Source organism: Coregonus clupeaformis, chromosome 21 (genome assembly GCF_020615455.1).
Source record: "Coregonus clupeaformis isolate EN_2021a chromosome 21, ASM2061545v1, whole genome shotgun sequence".
Taxonomy (NCBI): domain Eukaryota; kingdom Metazoa; phylum Chordata; class Actinopteri; order Salmoniformes; family Salmonidae; genus Coregonus; species Coregonus clupeaformis.
Genome location: NC_059212.1, coordinates 57,429,833 through 57,447,426, shown reverse-complemented (window position 1 = coordinate 57,447,426; position 17,594 = coordinate 57,429,833). Strand labels below are relative to the sequence as shown.

At 44.5% G+C, this 17,594-nt stretch overlaps 1 protein-coding gene across 1 annotated transcript; it reads left to right on the top strand.

Annotated features, from left to right (window-relative positions):
- Window positions 1-5,289: 5,289 nt before the first annotated feature.
- On the top strand, window positions 5,290-17,259 carry LOC121535740 (zinc finger protein 250-like). The gene is made up of 6 exons (XM_045206066.1): window positions 5,290-5,339; window positions 6,716-6,749; window positions 6,937-7,110; window positions 11,567-11,731; window positions 15,151-15,262; window positions 16,276-17,259. Exons 1-6 carry the CDS (start codon window positions 5,290-5,292, stop codon window positions 17,181-17,183), a joined length of 1,443 nt encoding a protein of 480 aa, XP_045062001.1. The 3' UTR covers window positions 17,184-17,259.
- The last annotated feature ends 335 nt before the right edge of the window (window positions 17,260-17,594 follow it).

Here is a 17,594-nt window from a genome sequence, read left to right as displayed (position 1 = left end):
AAATACTTTAACCTCAAGAGGAGACAGGTTAAAACAGTCCTGACCATATAGGCCTAGACAATATCCAAAACAACTAACAATACACTGAATTCATACATTTTCAGTCATTTAAATTGTAAACACAATACCACAACAGGTCAACTCAATAAAGTAGTCAATAATTTCACTGTGTGTTTTGGATGGCATTAGAATGTACCAGAGGCCACCAGAATAGAGCTTGTTCTGCAAACAGTTCTTAACCCGGGGGATCCTGGCTGGCTACTTTTTCTGCTTGGCTGGCTACTCCATGTGCTTGTGGGAAACACTGAGCCCTACCATGGATGTACGGTGTCGGTCTGTGCTCAGTGTGTGAGGATGCTTGTTACAGTAAATGGAAAGAGGGTAGGTGGTAGGTGTCATGGGAGGTGTCAGTAAGGGACAGGAGAGGTGACATTCACTGGAGAGAGAGGGAGTGTGAGGGGTTAAAAAAATTTGTAAAGTGGTTATCCCACTGGCTATAGGGTGAATGCACCAATTTGTAAGTCGCTCTGGATAAGAGCGTCTGCTAAATGACGTAAATGTACCCTTGAGCAAGGCACTTAACCCTAATTGCTCCTGTAAGTCGCTCTGGATAAGAGCGTCTGCTAAATGACTAAAATGTAAATGTAATGTAAATGGGTTGTCAAGACTGTTTTCGCGGTCTTGCTTTAACCACCAGACGACAGAAAGATGAGCTGAACGTAACAGTATGCCAGTGGAAGGAAGGACAGTAGCAGGTGACCCAACTGTGGTTTGTGACTACAATGATTTCCCATTGTAGCCAATTCAATTGCAGTAATTCCGTTAGATTTTTCGGTAATTCCATTACTGATTTGGTAACAGAATTGCGAGTTTCAATCCCTTAATAATTCATAAACAAACTTGATATCAGTAAAAACACTCACTAATTGGTAGGTCTACCTTTACTTGTTACTTCTGAACTGTTATTATCCTTCCTCATCATGCGTGTAAACTGTGTTACAAGAGCTTCTCCTTCCTGTGTAACCTTATCAGACATAGGAGTGACCACAATGGGGAGAAATCATAGCAGTGTGGCTTGAGATGTACACAGGGGATATCTGGGAACCATTCTTTAGCTGACATATTATAGTTATCATGTGAAGTGTCTTGGGGTAAGAGGGTAATTAACCACATACCATTCATTAACCTTTTGTTAACTTGTCATTTAAAACTGGCTTGTGTAAGACCAAAGAGACTAAACCTAGGATAGAACAAGGTCAGTTGAATATTGAACCTACTGAGGTGACGTACACCGAACACCATGTAAAGTGTTGGTCCCATGTTTCATGAGCAGAATTTAAAGGTCCCAGAAATATTACATAGCCACAAAATCTTATTTCTCTCACATTTTGTGCACAAATGTGTTTACATCCCAGTTAGTGAGCATTTCTCCTTTGCCAAGATAATCCATCCACCTGACAGGTGTGGCATATCAAGAAGCTGATTAAACAGCATGATCCTTACACAGGTGCACATTGTGCTGGGGACAATAAAAGGTCACTCTAAAATGTGCAGTTGTGTCACACAACACAATGCCACATATGTCTCAAGTTTTGAGGGAGCATGCAATTGGCATGCTGACTGCAGGAATGTCCACCAGTGCTGTTGCCAGATAATGTAATGTTAATTTCTCTACCATAAGCCACCTCCAACATCGTTTTAGAGAATTTGGCAGTACGTCCAACCGGCCTCACAACCGAAGACCACGTGTAACCACGCCAGCCCAGGACCTCCACATCCGGCTTCTTCACCTGCGGGATATTGTCTGAGACCAGCCATCCGGACAGCTGATGAAACTGTGGGTTTGCACAACCGAATAATTTCTGCACAAACTGTCAGAAACCGTCTCAGGGAAGCTCATCTGCGTGCTCGTCGTCCTCACCAGGGTCTTGACCTAATTGCAGTTCGGCGACGTAACCGACTTCAGTGGGCAAATGCTCACCTTCGATGGCCACTGGCACGCTGGAGAAGTGTGCTCTTCACGGATGAATCCCGGTTTCAACTGTACCGGGCAGATGGCAGACCGTGTGTATGGCGTTGTGTGGGCAAGTGGTTTGCTGATGTCAACGTTGTGAACAGAGTTCCCCATGGTGGTGGTGGGGTTATGTTATGGGCAGGCATAAGCTACAGACAACGAACACAATTGCATTTTATCGATGGCCCCAAAAAATGTTAACCCCTTTTTCTCCCCAATTTCGTGATATTCAATTGGTAGTTACAGTCTTGTCCCATCGCTGCAACTCCCCTACAGACTCGGGAGAGGCGAATGTCGAGAGACATGCGTCCTCAGAAACACGACCCTGCCAAGCCGCACTGCTTCTTGACACACTGCTCGCTTAACCCGGAAGCCAGCTGCACCAATGTGTCGGAGGAAACACTGTCCAGCTGGCGACCAAAGTCGCCCGGCCCGCCACATTGAGTCGCTAGAGCACGATGGGACAAGGAAATCCCGGCCGGCCAAACCCTCCCCTAACCCGGACGATGCTGGGCCAATTGTGCGCCGCCTCATGGGTCTCCCGGTCACAGGCGGCTGTGACACAGCCTGGGATCGAACCAGTGTCTGTAGTAACGCCTCAAGCACTGCAATGCAGTGCCATAGACCGCTGCACTGCTCGGGAGGCTATCGATGGCAATTTGAATGCCAGAGATACCGTGACGAGATCCTGAGGCCCATTGTTGTGCCATTCATCCGCCGCCATCACCTCATGTTTCAGCATGATAATTCACGGCCCCATGTCGCAAGGTACTGTACACAATTCCTGGAGGCTGAAAATGTCCCAGTTCTTCCATGGCCTGCATACTCACCAGACATGTCACCCATTGAGCATGTTTAGGATGCTCTGGATCGACGCGTACAACAGCGTGTTCCAGAGCCGGAACTAATGCTGCTGATCTCAGGAATCCTGTTGTACAAAAGGTTTTATAATTTACCCAAGATAGACCACAGCCTGTCGTTGACAATGGGAGCAAATTAATCCTAGTGCGCAGAACAAGCACGAGCTAGCGAGATCCTATTGGCGCATTCTAACATGAATTTGCACTCTGCGAACTGTGCATGTGCAATAACTAACTTAGGCCACTCTGTTCGTAACAGATTTCAGTTTTGGGAACAGAAAACTGTATTGAGGATCTAATGTTTCATTGATGAATGTCGACCAAAATCCAACTCGGTCCATCTTCTTTCACTGCCGGCCACTGGGCTTCCGTGGAAATGCCCACCAGATGCTTCAGATTTATAAACTCAACAAAAAAAGAAACGTCCCTTTTTAAGGACCCTGTCTTTCAAAGATAATTTGTAAAAATCCAAATAACTTCACAGATCTTCATTGTAAAGGGTTTAAACACTGTTTCCCATTCTTGTTCAATGAACCATAAACAATTAATTAACATGCACCTGTGGAACGGTCGTTAAGACACTAACAGCTTACAGACGGTAGGCAAATAAGGTCACAGTTATGAAAACTTAGGACACTAAAGAGGCCTTTCTACTGACTCTGAAAAACACCAAAAGAAAGATGCCCAGGGTCCCTGCTCATCTGCGTGAACGTGCCTTAGGCATGCTGCAAGGAGGCATGAGGACTGCAGATGTGGCCAGGGCAATAAATTGCAATGTCCGTACTGTGAGACGCCTAAGACAGCGCTACAGGGAGACAGGACAGACAGCTGATTGTCCTCGCAGTGGCAGACCACGTGTAACAACACCTGCACAGGATCGGTACATCCGAACATCACACCTGCGGGACAGGTACAGGATGGCAACAACAACTGCCCGAGTTACACCAGGAACGCACAATCCCTCCATCAGTGCTCAGACTGTTCGCAATAGGCTGAGAGAGGCTGGACTGAGGGCTTGTAGGCCTGTTGTAAGGCAGGTGCTCACCAGACATCACCGGCAACAACGTCGCCTATGGGCACAAATCCACCGTCGCTGGACCAGACAGGACTGGACCAGACAGCAAAAAGTGCTCTTCACTGACGAGTCACGGTTTTGTCTCACCAGGGGGGATGGTCGGATTCGCGTTTATCGTTGAAGGAATGAGCGCTACACCGAGGCCTGTACTCTGGAGCAGGATCGATTTGGAGGTAGAGGGTCCGTCATGGTCTGGGGTGGTGTGTCACAGCATCATCGAACTGAGCTTGTTGTCATTGCAGGCAATCTCAACGCTGTGCGTTACAGGGAAGACATCCTCCTCCCTCATGTGGTACCCTTCCTGCAGGCTCATCCTGACATGACCCTCCAGCATGACAATGCCACCGGCCATACTGCTCGTTCTGTGCGTGATTTCCTGCAAGACAGGAATGTCAGTGTTCTGCCATGGCCAGCGAAGAGCCCGGATCTCAATCCCATTGAGCACGTCTGGGACCTGTTGCAGGTGCCTTGGTGGAAGAGTGGGGTAACATCTCACAGCAAGAACTGGCAAATCTGGTGGAGTCCATGAGGAGGAGATGCACTGCAGTACTTAATGCAGCTGGTGGCCACACCAGACACTGACTGTTACTTTTGATTTTGACCCCCCCCCCCCTTTGTTCAGGGACACATTATTCAATTTCTGTTAGTCACATGTCTGTGGAACTTGTTCAGTTTATGTCTCAGTTGTTGAATCTTATGTTCATACCAATATTTACACATGTTAAGTTTGCTGAAAATAAACACAGTTGACAGTGAGAGGACGTTTCTTTTTTTGCTGAGTTTACATCCGGCGAAACATCTGGCACATGATTGTTCTGTGGTTGTACATGACAGATCTACGGTACCATTTATGTTTATGTATTCTATCCAGTGTCCGAGTTTACCAAAACGGTATCTTGGGCAAGGCATATTCGTATTAAGACAGAGCATGGGCAGCATCGGAGAAATACCCTCAGGCAGTCGACAGAATAGACTGTATAATTAAGTAATAAGGCCCGAGGAGGTGTGGTATATGGCCAATATACCACGGCTAAGGGCTGTTCTTATGCACAACATACTCTATTTTTGCTACCCCACTGTTCTTTCTTTCTAAACAAGTCCACTCTCAGCTGGAAAGATACTGATCATAGGAAATGTGATGTGTAATGTAATAAGCAGTACCGTATTTGAAAGAACAGCGTGCATATCTTTTTCATTTAACCACACCCAATGAGCTATGACGTCATGTCGCCAACCAATAAGATATTTTCTATTAAGTAAAACAGAGGCCAAGAGATGAATAAGAACAGTGGTAAAAAAAAAAAAAAAACTAATGGCAAGAGTTGTGGAACAGGGAGGGAATGGGAGGACACCTGTATAAGATTCAGGAAAGTGTGAGGAAGGTCCTCAGGTCAAGAGAGGAGGGAGGAAAACGTAATCACAAGACTGAGACTGGGACACACAAGGCTCAACAGCACTTTGAAATTAGTAGGGAAACATCCAACTGGGAAGTGTGATCAACGCCAGCAGGAGATGGAGACAGTGGAACACATTCTATTTCAGTGCCAGTGATATGGGAGGGAAAGAGACCGTTTGTTATTAGGATTAAGGAATAATGGTATTGAAGAGCCAAGTTTAAGGTGATATTGTATTTAATTATGTATTCCGATAGGGAGAATGGTTTAATTGGGTAGGGTTAAACTTTAGACCTTCCCCATCTCTGGTCCACAGTCCAGTAGGTGGCGGTAATGCATCACTAAAGTTAGTTGTCAACCGCCATTTACAAACCACTGAAGAAGAAGTGTAAACAGAAGTGACCAAGAACAATTTCTACTTGAGCGTTTTTGTTGTTATTTACACGTTTGTTAACACCCTGGAACTCGAAATATGACTAATTTACCTGCACAGCATCACATACTTACTCCAGGTAGTCTTTAATTCGCGTTGGAGACAGGACTTGGTTGATAGATCTGTTAACTCTAACGTTAGCTAGCTGCTAACAATGGCTAACTGTATGGTTTTTCACACTCAAATAGCCTCCATTATGGAGGTGTTAGCGAATGCAGCCGTGTCAGAGGTCTGCAAACTCGTAGATGACGACTATGCAGTGTTCCGTTTGGAAATAACTCAAAGCCAGAAAGAAAACAGGGCATTGCGGAGGAAACTACAGCTACTGGAACTGAAGGTGGCACGGGAGCGCGCAGAAAGGACAACGAGAGATCGCGCCCTCGCCAGTCGTCCCAGTAGTGTCAAGATCCTCGACCGATACAGAGGAATGGCAAGAGGTACATTTTGCAGAAGGTCGAGGCTGCGGGGCCTATCGCCCCGTTCACATCTGCGCATGTGTGACTTTAGATGCGTCAACAACAGGTTAACCAGAATTGTGTCTTTGTCAGTTTTGGGATAGTATGCAATAATTCCACCAAACTTACTTTACTAACTTGCAGAAAGACACTATTTTCTAACCAGATTCTTGATTTACTGCATTTCCTATTATTTATTCATTGAAAACAATATGATGCATGGAACATAATCAATCCATCTATAAATAGTATATTAAGAAGTTATGCTTAGTGCTACCTTACATCCTTGACAATTCTACAGTGTCAAACTGTCAATAGTGGACAATATAGCGTTGAGCATTGACAGTATCTAACCAGTACCTCTTTTCCCCCCAATCACTCTCTCAGGTGAAGGACATCTCACTGGAGGCCACAGGAGCTTTGTGAAGCCAGCGGGACACAATACATGGAGAGATGACCAACCAATCACTGTTGATGAGGGGACTGGAACCTCAACCCAGCACGTTATCGTGATAGAGGTTAGTGTAATAGTATTACATCAAAATTACAGTACATCAAATGTGGCCCATTTATTTCAGAAAGGCTCCCCTCAGCTATTCACTTACTTACATGTACATCCTTATTTATCTGCCTGTGAGACTTCACTATGCCATTGTTATCCAATTCAACTCATATACCGGTAATAACCTCCTCTTCTTGTGTCAGTCTACAGATGCAGAGGCTGTAAGTCCAGGGGTCAAGCAGGAGAGGTCTGAAGGAGAGGAAAACCCACGGCACAGCAGAGACATCCAGACTGGAGCGGCTAGAGCACCCCCTTTAGCCACGGAGAACCCCACCACCACCCCAGCGCAGCCCAGGAACCGATGCAGCATCACGGAGGTCAGTGGAACGCCGAACGCCATCCTCAAGTCAGAGACAGACACCGAGACTTTAACTGTAACACAAATGCTCTTACACACAGGATCTGACCACAGATCAGACCCAGAGAGACTGGGCTGTCCTCCTGCTCCCGGCTCAGAGTACTTATCGGTATTACACCAGAGCCAGGGGATGGTTAATTCCTATGGAGATGGTGACGCGTTAGACACTGGCAGTGATGATCTGTCTTGTTCTTACACTACAGAGATGGACCCTGACAACATATCCTTGGGTTTAAAGACACAGACTGATCGGTCTAGAGGGGACTGGAACCAGTACAGTAGTAGTGTATACTCTGAAGGGTGCCTAGATAAGAAAGGGGAGGTTATAGTGGTAGATGAGGTGACTGTGAAAGTGGAGGGCGACGCTCCAATGACATGGAATGTAGACAAGACTCACTTAGGAGAAGGACACTCGCAGGGCAACACCAGTGACTTCTTAGACTACAGGGAAAGCTTAGAGACAAATCTAAATGTCGCAACCCACTCCCCTTTACACAAACTCAGGGATCGCGACCCAGTGTTCACGTCGATTACACCTTCCAATTCACATGGCTGCGTCCTTTTCGATCAGGTATTGAACTCAAATGACAGGGCTAGAGCCGAGGCTCGGGGAGGGGGAGCCACATCAGACAATAGTAAAGAGAAACGGTTCCTCTGCATGTCCTGTAACAAAGGCTTCAGCTGCCTCCAGAAGTTGGAGATCCACCAGAGGGTCCACACAGGAGAGAAACCCTACAGCTGTACCCAGTGTCACATGTGCTTCGCCCAGGCTGGCAACCTGAAGAGGCACCAAAGGGTCCACACAGGGGAGAAACCCTACAGCTGCCCCCAGTGTGAGAAGAGGTTCTCCCACCAACACCAACTGAAGATGCACCTGAAGGTCCACACGGGAGAAAGGCCGTTTGCCTGTACGCAATGCGGGAAGAGGTTCTCGGAGAGGAGCTACCTTAGGATACACCAGAAGAAAAACCATTCCACTCAATAACATAGAAAGAAACCATTCCACTCGATAGCTTATGACGTTTCGATCAAACCCTGCATTAAAGGTAGACTCACCAAGATGACGTACATGCACAAAGTAAACAGCAGTAGTGGGTCAATTTCCGCAACAACTAAGAGCATTTAAGCGCAAAGCTAAACTTCTCTGCAGTTTTGGTCCCGCAGCTACCACGTTGAAGCAGAATGAAGCGAACCCGTGCAAAGATATTCTGTGTGAGAGCAATGTCTTGCATCGCAATATCTGCGGTGCTGCTCGTGGCAACGTCATAACTCTGAGTGTTCCTTTAAAGACAAAGGTTCATTTTCATTGTTGTCAGATCCAAAAGATGCATTTGGGATAAAGAGTAACAGATTTCAGTGTTGAATATTCCTGGGTAGAATATTGCATCCACACATTGTGTGATATATAACGCATACATAAGTCTGTTACATATTGTGCTTGTACTTTGTAGGCTATTTGATGTTCACAAATGCCTATTTCATCTTCCATTGAACTACTTAATTTTTTTCCCAAGACACTTTTAATGAGAAAATGAATGCAGTTTATCAAGTCCATGCAGATTTGTAGTTTAGACGTGTGTATGTGTGGTTTTCATATGGTGTATTTAAAACGTGTTTCTGTTTAATAAACACAAAATGGGACTTTTTGTTCTAAGACTTTCATTGAGACTCTTTTTGTATACATCACATCTGATCTCATCCTATTCTGCATACACCAGACAGTGCTTTATAACCAATATACATACACTTACTAAATATACACTGCTTTTGGAAAGTATTCAGAACCGTTCCCTTTTTCCACATTTAGGTACATTACAGCCTTATTCTTATTCTTGTGGTCCTCTGTAGCTCAGCTGGTAGAGCACGGCTCTTGTAACGCCAAGGTAGTGGGTTCGATCCCCGGGACCACCCATACACAAAAAAATGTATGCACGCACGACTGTAAGTCGCTTTGGATAAAAGCGTCTGCTAAATGGCATATTATTATTATTATTATTATAAAATTTATTAAATAAAAAATGTCCTCAATCTACACACAATACCTCATAATGACAAAGCAAAAACAGGTTTTTAGCAATGTTTGCAATTGTATAAAAAATAAAAAACAGAACTACCTTATTTACATAAGTATTCAGACCCTTTGCTATGAGACTTGAAATTGAGCTCAGGTGCATCCTGTTTCCATTGATCCTACTTGAGATGTTTCTACAGCTTGATTAGAGTCCAGCTGTGGTAAATTCAATTGATTGGACATGATTTGGAAAGGCACACACCCGTCTATATAAGGTCCCACAGTTGACAGTGCATGTCAGAGCAAAAACCAAGCCATGAGGTCGAAGGAATTGTCCGTAGAGCTCTGAGACAGGATTGTGTCGAGGCACAGATCTGGGGAAGGGTACCAAAAAATGTCTGCAGCGTTGAAGGTCCCCAAAAACACAGTGGCCTCCCATCATTCTTAAATGGAAGAAGTTTAAAAGCACCAAGACTCTTCCTAGAGCTGGCTGCCCGGCTAAACTGAGCAATCGGGGGAGAAGGGCCTTGGTCAGGGAGGTGACCAAGAACCCGATGGTCACTCTGACAGAGCTCCAGAGTTCCTCTGTGGAGATGGGAGAACCTTCCAGAATGCAAACAATCTCTGCAGCACTCCACCAATCAGGCCTTTATGGTAGAGTGGCCAGACGGAAGCTACTCCTCAGTAAAAGGCACATGACAGCCCACTTGGAGTTTGCCAAAAGGCACCTAAAGTGGCAGGGACTGGGAGACTAGTCAGGATTGAGGGAAAGATGAACAGAGCAAAGTACAGAGAGTTTCTTGATGAAAACCTGCTCCAGAGCGCTCAGGACCTCAGGCTGGGGCGAAGGTTCACCTTCCAACAGAACAACGCAGGAGTGGCTTCGGGACAAGTCTCTGAATGTCCTTGAGTGGCCCAGCCAGAGCCCGGACCTGAACCCGATCTAACATCTCTAGAGAGACCTGAAAATAGCTGTGCAGCGACGCTCCCCATCCAACCTGACAGAGCTTGAGAGAATCTGCAGAGAAAATGGGAGAAACTCCCCAAATACAGGTGTGCCAAGCTTGTAGCGTCATACCCAAGAAGACTCGAGGCTATAATCGCTGCCTAAGGTGCTTCAACAAAGTACTGAGTAAAGGGTCTGAATACTTATGTAAATGTGATAGTTCCGTTTTTTATTTTATAAATTTGCTAAAATCTCTAAACCTGTTTTTGCGTCATCATTATGGGGTATTGTGTGTAGATTGATGAGTGGAAAACTATTTAATTCATTTTAGAATAAGGCTGTAACGTAACAAAATGTGGAAAATGTCAAGGGGTCTGAATACTTTCCGCATGCACTAGGGCTGTGACGGTCATGGAATTTTGGATGAAGGTAATTGGACTGCCACATATTTTAAGGCAGACATTTTCTGGTATGGTATGGGGCAGGCATAAGCTATGGACGACGAACACAATTGCATTTTATCGATGGTAATTTGAATGCACAGCAATACCATGACTAGATCCTGAGGCCCATTGTGAAGCCATTTTTATTTTATGTATCTGTGACCAACAGATGCATATCTGTATTTCCAGTCATGTGAAATCCATAGATTATGGCCTAATGAATTTATTTAAATTGACTGAATTCCTCATATGAACTGTAACTCAGTAAAATTGCATGTTGCGTTTATATATTTTTTCAGTATATTTTTTTTAACGGTTATGAAGGTTATTTTGTTTTCATGACTGTCTTCATCCATAACCGTCAGTTGCACGGTTATACGGTAATTGTGCCAGCCCTAACCTACACATAACCCATACATTAACAAACCCCTACTGTACGCGTCAAAATAGTTTAGTTAGGTTTGTCTGATGATGACTTTTGACTTATCATAGCTGCCTTATTTTGACCCACATCTTATTTATGTCCACCATGATGGGTTTAACAACAATGAAGTCATTCTGTAACTACAGTAAAGGACTCAAATGTAGTGGGGATGGGTAAACACTCCATGTTGATAGTGTGTTTATTATCTGTGTGTGTGTACGTACCTGAGGGGTATCCTACGAATCAGGTTTGAGGAGTTAGCGAGGTAACTTTGATAAACTCTGAGTTCAACTCGGGATAACCGGTCACCTTTTAGTCAGGAACATTTCTATGGCAACGAATCCTTCAGAACTAACCTGCTTCCGGGCAGGCTAACTCAGAGATAACTCCATTTATCCTGAATGAAGCGCAGTTACAAGCCTGCTAGAGTTAGCGGCAGGCGGATGGATGAGCAATATCCACCATCTTAGTACTGATGAAGCCTGAGCTGGAATGTGAAGCTGGTTAGCTTTAGAAAAACCTGAGTAGATCTAGCTCGTTTCCACTGAGGGAGTGTATGTCTGGTTAATCTGTATCACCTGTCTCTTCCAGGAGGAGGAGGCTCCCGAGGTGCTGCTGGTGAAGGAGGAGGGGTGTGAGGAGGGTCTGGAGAACCCTGAGGGGACCATGGTCATAGATGACAACCAGACTACACCTCCTCCTGAACCCACAGAGGAACCAACTGAGCAGCACAGGACCACACACAGTCTCACTGAGGTGAGCCCACTGTGAACTACTGTCTGAATGGTATTAGGTCAGGGCCCGTATCCACAAAGCCTCAGAGTAGGAGTGCTGATCTAGGATCACTTTAGCCTTTTAGATAGTATTGAATTATGTAGGCAGCTGGTGACCTGATCCTCGATCAGCACTCTACTCCAAGGCTCTTTGTTGGGCCCGTATCCACAAAGTGTTTCAGAGTTGAAAATTGGTCGTACGTGCTTAGAAGATATATTTTACTCCTACTCTTATGGGTAAAAATATAAGCTATGCATGAAACCTCTTTAGTCATTTAGGACACCTCATGAGCTGTCCTAACCAGTTAAGAGTTACCAGCAGGGATCTTGATAATAGGAAAATGCAGCGAGTCAATGGTTCCTGCGCCATAGACAGGCAATTGCTTTAATTGTTAATTTTGTTGTTGATATTCCTATATGATCAATCCATAAATAATCTAGTCCTACAGTACCAGTCAAAAGTTTGGACACATTTACTCATTCAAGGGTTGTTCTTTATTTTTTACTGTTTTCTACATTGTAGAATAATAGTGAAGACATCAAAACTATGAAATAACACATATGGAATCATGTAGTAACCAAAACAAGTGTTAAACAAATCAAAATATATTTTATGTGAGATTCTTCAAATAGCCACCCTTTGCCTTGATGACAGCTTTGCACACTCTTGGCATTCTCTCAACCAGCTTCACCTGGAATGCTTTTCCAACAGTCTTGAAGGAGTTCCCACATATGCTGAGCACTTGTTGGCTGCTTTTCCTTCACTCTGCGGTCCGACTCATCCCAAACCATCTCAATTTTGTTGAGGTCGGGGGATTGTGGAAGCCAGGCCATCTGATGCAGCACTCCATCACTCTCCTTCTTGGTCAAATAGCCCTTACACAGCCTGGAGGTGTGTTGGGTCATTGTCCTGTTGAAAAACAAATGATAGTCCCACTAAGCCCAAACCAGATGGGATGGCGTATTGCTGCAGAATGCTGTGGTAGCCATGCTGGTTAAGTGTGCCTTGAATTCTAAATAAATCATAGACACAGTGGTTGGAACCAAAAATCTCCAATTTGGTGTCCTTTAGTAGTGGTTTCTTTGCAGCAATTCGACCATGAAGGCCTGATTCCCACAGGCTCCTCTGAACAGTTGATGTTGAGATGTGTCTGTGACTTGAACTCTGTAAAGCATTTATTTGGGCTGCAATTTCTGAGGCTGGTAACTCTAATGAACTTATCCTCTGCAGCAGAGGTAACTCTGGGTCTTCCATTCCTGTGGCGGTCCTCATGAGAGCCCGTTTTATCATACCGCTTGATGGTTTTTGCGACTGCACTTGAATTAACTTTTTCAAAGTTCTTGAAATGTTCCGTATTGACTGACCTTCATGTCTTAAAGTAATGATGGACTAACGTTTCTCTTTGCTTATTTGAGCTGCTCTTGCCATAATATAGACTTGGTATTTTACCAAATAGGGCTATCTTCTGTATACCTCCCCTACCTTGTCACAACACAACTGATTGGCTCAAACGCATTAAGAAGGAAAGAAATTCCACAAAAAGAAGGCACACCTGTTAATTGAAATGCATTCCAGGTGACTACCTCATGAAGCTGGTTGAGAGAATGGCAAGAGTATGCAAAGCTGTCATCAAGGAAAAGGGTGGCTATTTGAAGAATCTCAAATATAAAATATATTTTGATTTGTTTAACACTTTTTTGGTTACTACATGATTCCATATGTGTTATTTCATAGTTTTGATGTCTTCACTATTATTCTACAATGTAAAAAATAAAGAAAAACCCTTGAATGAGTTGGTGTGTCCAAACTTTTGACTGGTAGTGTACATGCAACAGTATTTCTTGTGCTTTTGACAATGATTTCACATGAGGCCTAGTTCACATGATATGCTTAAAGATGATTTAATTACCTACATCATGTTATTTCAAGTTATCCCTTTGGAGCTTAACATTACGTTGTTAAAAAATATGACCTAAGCCTCTAATGGGGTGACCACTTGCTGATGTGTTTGATAGTGTCAATCACTTGAGTCTGACACTTTTTGGGGCAAAATGAGAATTGAGACGATCAGAGCGCACTTGTATCCCAACTTCAACTTGTCAATATTCCAAAACCAGTGCTTAAATTTGAGGAACAGGATCCGGCAGCTCTCCGTTTTGGACTGTTTCATTCCGGAACCTTGAAGAGGAGTGAGACAACATTCCACAGGCCACAATCGATCAATCAACAGCCTGATCAACTACGCAAAGAAGATGTGTCGCGCTGCATGAGGCAAATGGTGGTCACTCCAGATACTGACTGGTTTTCTGATCCATGCCCCTACCTTTTCTAAAGGTATCTGTAACCAACAGATGCATATCTTTATTCCCAGTCATGTGAAATCCATAGATTATGGCCTAATGAATGTATATAAATTGACAGATTTTCCTTATATGAACTGTAACCCAGTAAAATCTTTGAAATTGTTGCATGTTATATTTTTGTTCAGTGTAATTACAGATTTCTTGATTTAGCTTCGATTAATTCTGCCTATTTTAAGGAAGTGACAATTTTGAGGAAATGGCTGTTGTTGCTATGGTAACTCAGGAGGGACAAACAACAGTACCTGCCAGGGTACGATATGCAAACAAAACAGACCCACATCAAACCACACCCCCAAGACAAGGCTTGTTTGGCTTCAGTCATGACCGCTTGCGGTTCTTAATGAGTACTCTTCAAAACAGGAAGTGCAGACGCGCTTTACCAACCATCAGAATAACAAATAAAAGTAAAGGTTATGCATGCCAACATATTAGCCAATAATTAAGATTAAGCAAAGTGATCGCGTCAGCTGAAAATTATATCAAATGTTTTACCATTGCAACATTTGATGTACAGTCACATTCACCGTGGTTGTCTGAAGCGTGCTATAGAGTTCACAGCTGGCGATGCCTCTTCGCGATTGGTTATTTCCCATCATTTGCATCATCACTGTCTTACCTTTGCGGTACCTCAAACTGTCGTGATTACCAGCTGAGAAACTTTTCTGAGTTTTGATTTTACTCCTGGCTCAGAGTTTGTCTGTGCGGTGTCTTAACATCATCCTAACACCTACTCTGAGCTGGGAGTTTTTTAGTCCTTAAACAGGTTTTAACAGGACTCCTAGGACCTTCTGAGATGCCTTGTGGATACGGCCCTGGTCTTGATACATTTAGTCTTAAGTGTGGGACCATGCCTTTGAATGATCAAACCATTAATGTGTCAAGTAATCAAATTAATTAGCACGTGTGCATAGTATCAAATTAACATGTTTGCATAGTACTCATATCAATCCCTCATTGCCCAATCAGAAGATGCTCCATAGCTGGGTGCTCATATCAGATTTCTTGATCCAACATCCTCTCACTCTGTATCTCTTACAGTCAGTAGACATGGAGGATGGGAAGCCTGATCTGCTGCTAGTCAAAGTGGAGACAGTAGAGGACGGACCAGAGAGCATTGATCTGCTGAGTGGACTAAAGATGGGGGAGCAAGGTAAGGGAGAAATACATACACTCAGAGGTCAGTTTATTAGGTACACCACCCTGTTCACAAATATGATTTGTTCCTACACACAGTGAGTCACGTGGCCGTGGCTTGCTATATAAAGCAGGCAGACAGGCATCGAGGCATTCAGTTACTGTTCAATTGAACGTTAAAATGGGCACAACGAGTGACCTAAGCGACTTTGATTGTGGTATGATCGTCGGGCCTGGCTCGCTGGTTCCAGTATCTCAGAAACAGCTGGCCTCCTGGGCTTTTCACGCACGACAGTGTCTAGGGTTTACTGAGAATGTGCGACAAACAAAAAACATTCAATCTGTGGCAGTCCTGTGGGTGAAAAAAACTGCTTGTCAAGGAAGAATGTCAAGAATCGTGCAAGCTAACAGGCGGGCCACAAACAGGCAAAAAACGGCGCAGTACAACAGTGCTGTGCAGAACTGCATCTCGGGAACGCACAACTCGAAGAAGCGGCTCCAGTGGGGACACGATCACCAACACTGGACAATTGAGGAGTGGAAAAACATTGCCTGGTCTGACGAATCCCGGTTCCTGTTGCGTCATGCTGATGGCAGAGTCAGGATTTGGTGTAAGCCGCATGAGTCCATGGTCCCATCCTGCCTGGTGTCAACGGTACAGGCTGGTGGCGGTGGTGTAATGGTGTGGGGGATGTTTTCCTGACATGTTAGGTCCCTTGATACCAATTGAGCAACGTTTGAATGCCACAGCGTATCTGTAGCTGTTCTGGAGGAAAAGGTGGGTCCGACCAGATACTTGATGGGTGTACCTAATAAACTGTGTGTAGCCTACATACAGGAATAGATATTCAATGGGAATAGTGATGCGCCTGGCTATAATTTATTCTTCATTCATAAAATGAAACTTAACTTTACATACAAAAACCCACATTGTAATGTATGAACTTAACCAGGTAATTGACTCAAACTCCACATGTAGAGTTTTCTCTGCCATGTTTTTAAAGTCTATTTTCTAACCTCTTCCTGCAGGTGGTTGGCTGGAGGCTGACAGAGGAGACTGGGCGGCCATCTTGGATTCCCAGACCCAGACGGGTGCAGACAAGGGCCTAAGGGACAACATCACCGAGCAGGCCAGGACCAGAGGCAACATAGTGGAGGTCAGTGGATGGAACAGCGCCCTCAACTCTGGGCTGGGGAACAACACTATTAACCACAACCAGAAACAGACTGTCGAACACAAAACAACAACCAAACTTAGTCTCCATGACAACAGACTGGCTGAGACCAGGGCTTGGCATACATTTCGAGGTGTCCGTAAGCGGCAGGAGAGAACGGACACAGACTCGGCTAGCGATGCTCCGTCCTGCTCCTATAGTTGTGATTCAGAGAGACTGATGGCGCCTCAGGTTAACCCCCTAACAGGTGCTGCCTTCAGCCTGCCTTCTATAGGATCTATCAACTGGAACATGGACCCTGCGACAACACAGACACTCCCTGGCCTTCATCCTCCTCATACTCTCCTAATGTTAAACCAGACCTCAGACAATGCCATTGCCTCAACACTAAATGGCTACACAAGCCCTTTGACAAATGAGAGTAGTAGAGACGGAATCTGTGGGAAAGCCTTCAGTTTCCCCAAACAGGTGGAGATCCACCAAAGGAAGCACACAGTGGAGAAACCATTCGGCTGTCACCTGTGCAGGGCTAGTTTCTCACACTTGTTCAACCTGAAGAGGCACCAAAGGGTCCACACAGGGGAGAAACCCTTCAGCTGCCCCCAGTGTGAGAAGAGGTTCTCCCACCAGCACCAGCTGAAGATGCACCTGAAGGTCCACACTGGAGAGAGGCCATTCGCCTGTACGCACTGCGGGAAGAGGTTCTCAGAGAGGAGCTACCTCAGGATACACCAGCAGAAAGTGCACAGGGCCCATGTATAGAGTATAGTGACATGTAATGTAGTACTAATTAGCTTGTAGTTAATTATGTTGGTTTTACAGTGGGGGAAAAAAGTATTTAGTCAGCCACCAATTGTGCAAGTTCTCCCACTTAAAAAGATGAGAGAGGCCTGTCATTTTCATCATAGGTACACGTCAACTATGACAGACAAAATAAGGGAAAAAAATCCAGAAAATCACATTGTAGGATCTTTTATGAATTTATTTGCAAATTATGGTGGAAAATAAGTATTTGGTCAATAACAAAAGTTTCTCAATACTTTATTATATACCCTTTGTTGGCAATGACACAGGTCAAACGTTTTCTGTAAGTCTTCACAAGGTTTTCACACACTGTTGCTGGTATTTTGGCCCATTCCTCCATGCAGATCTCCTCTAGAGCAGTGATGTTTT

Coding starts and splice junctions, on each gene's coding strand:
- LOC121535740 (XM_045206066.1), top strand. CDS start 5,290: ATGGGAGGACACCTGTATAAGATTCAGGAAAGTGTGAGGAAGGTCCTC. Junction 5,340..6,715: donor AGTGTGAGGAAGGTCCTCAG/GTCAAGAGAGGA, acceptor TGATGAGGGGAC/TGGAACCTCAACCCAGCACG. Junction 6,750..6,936: donor AGCACGTTATCGTGATAGAG/GTTAGTGTAATA, acceptor TTCTTGTGTCAG/TCTACAGATGCAGAGGCTGT.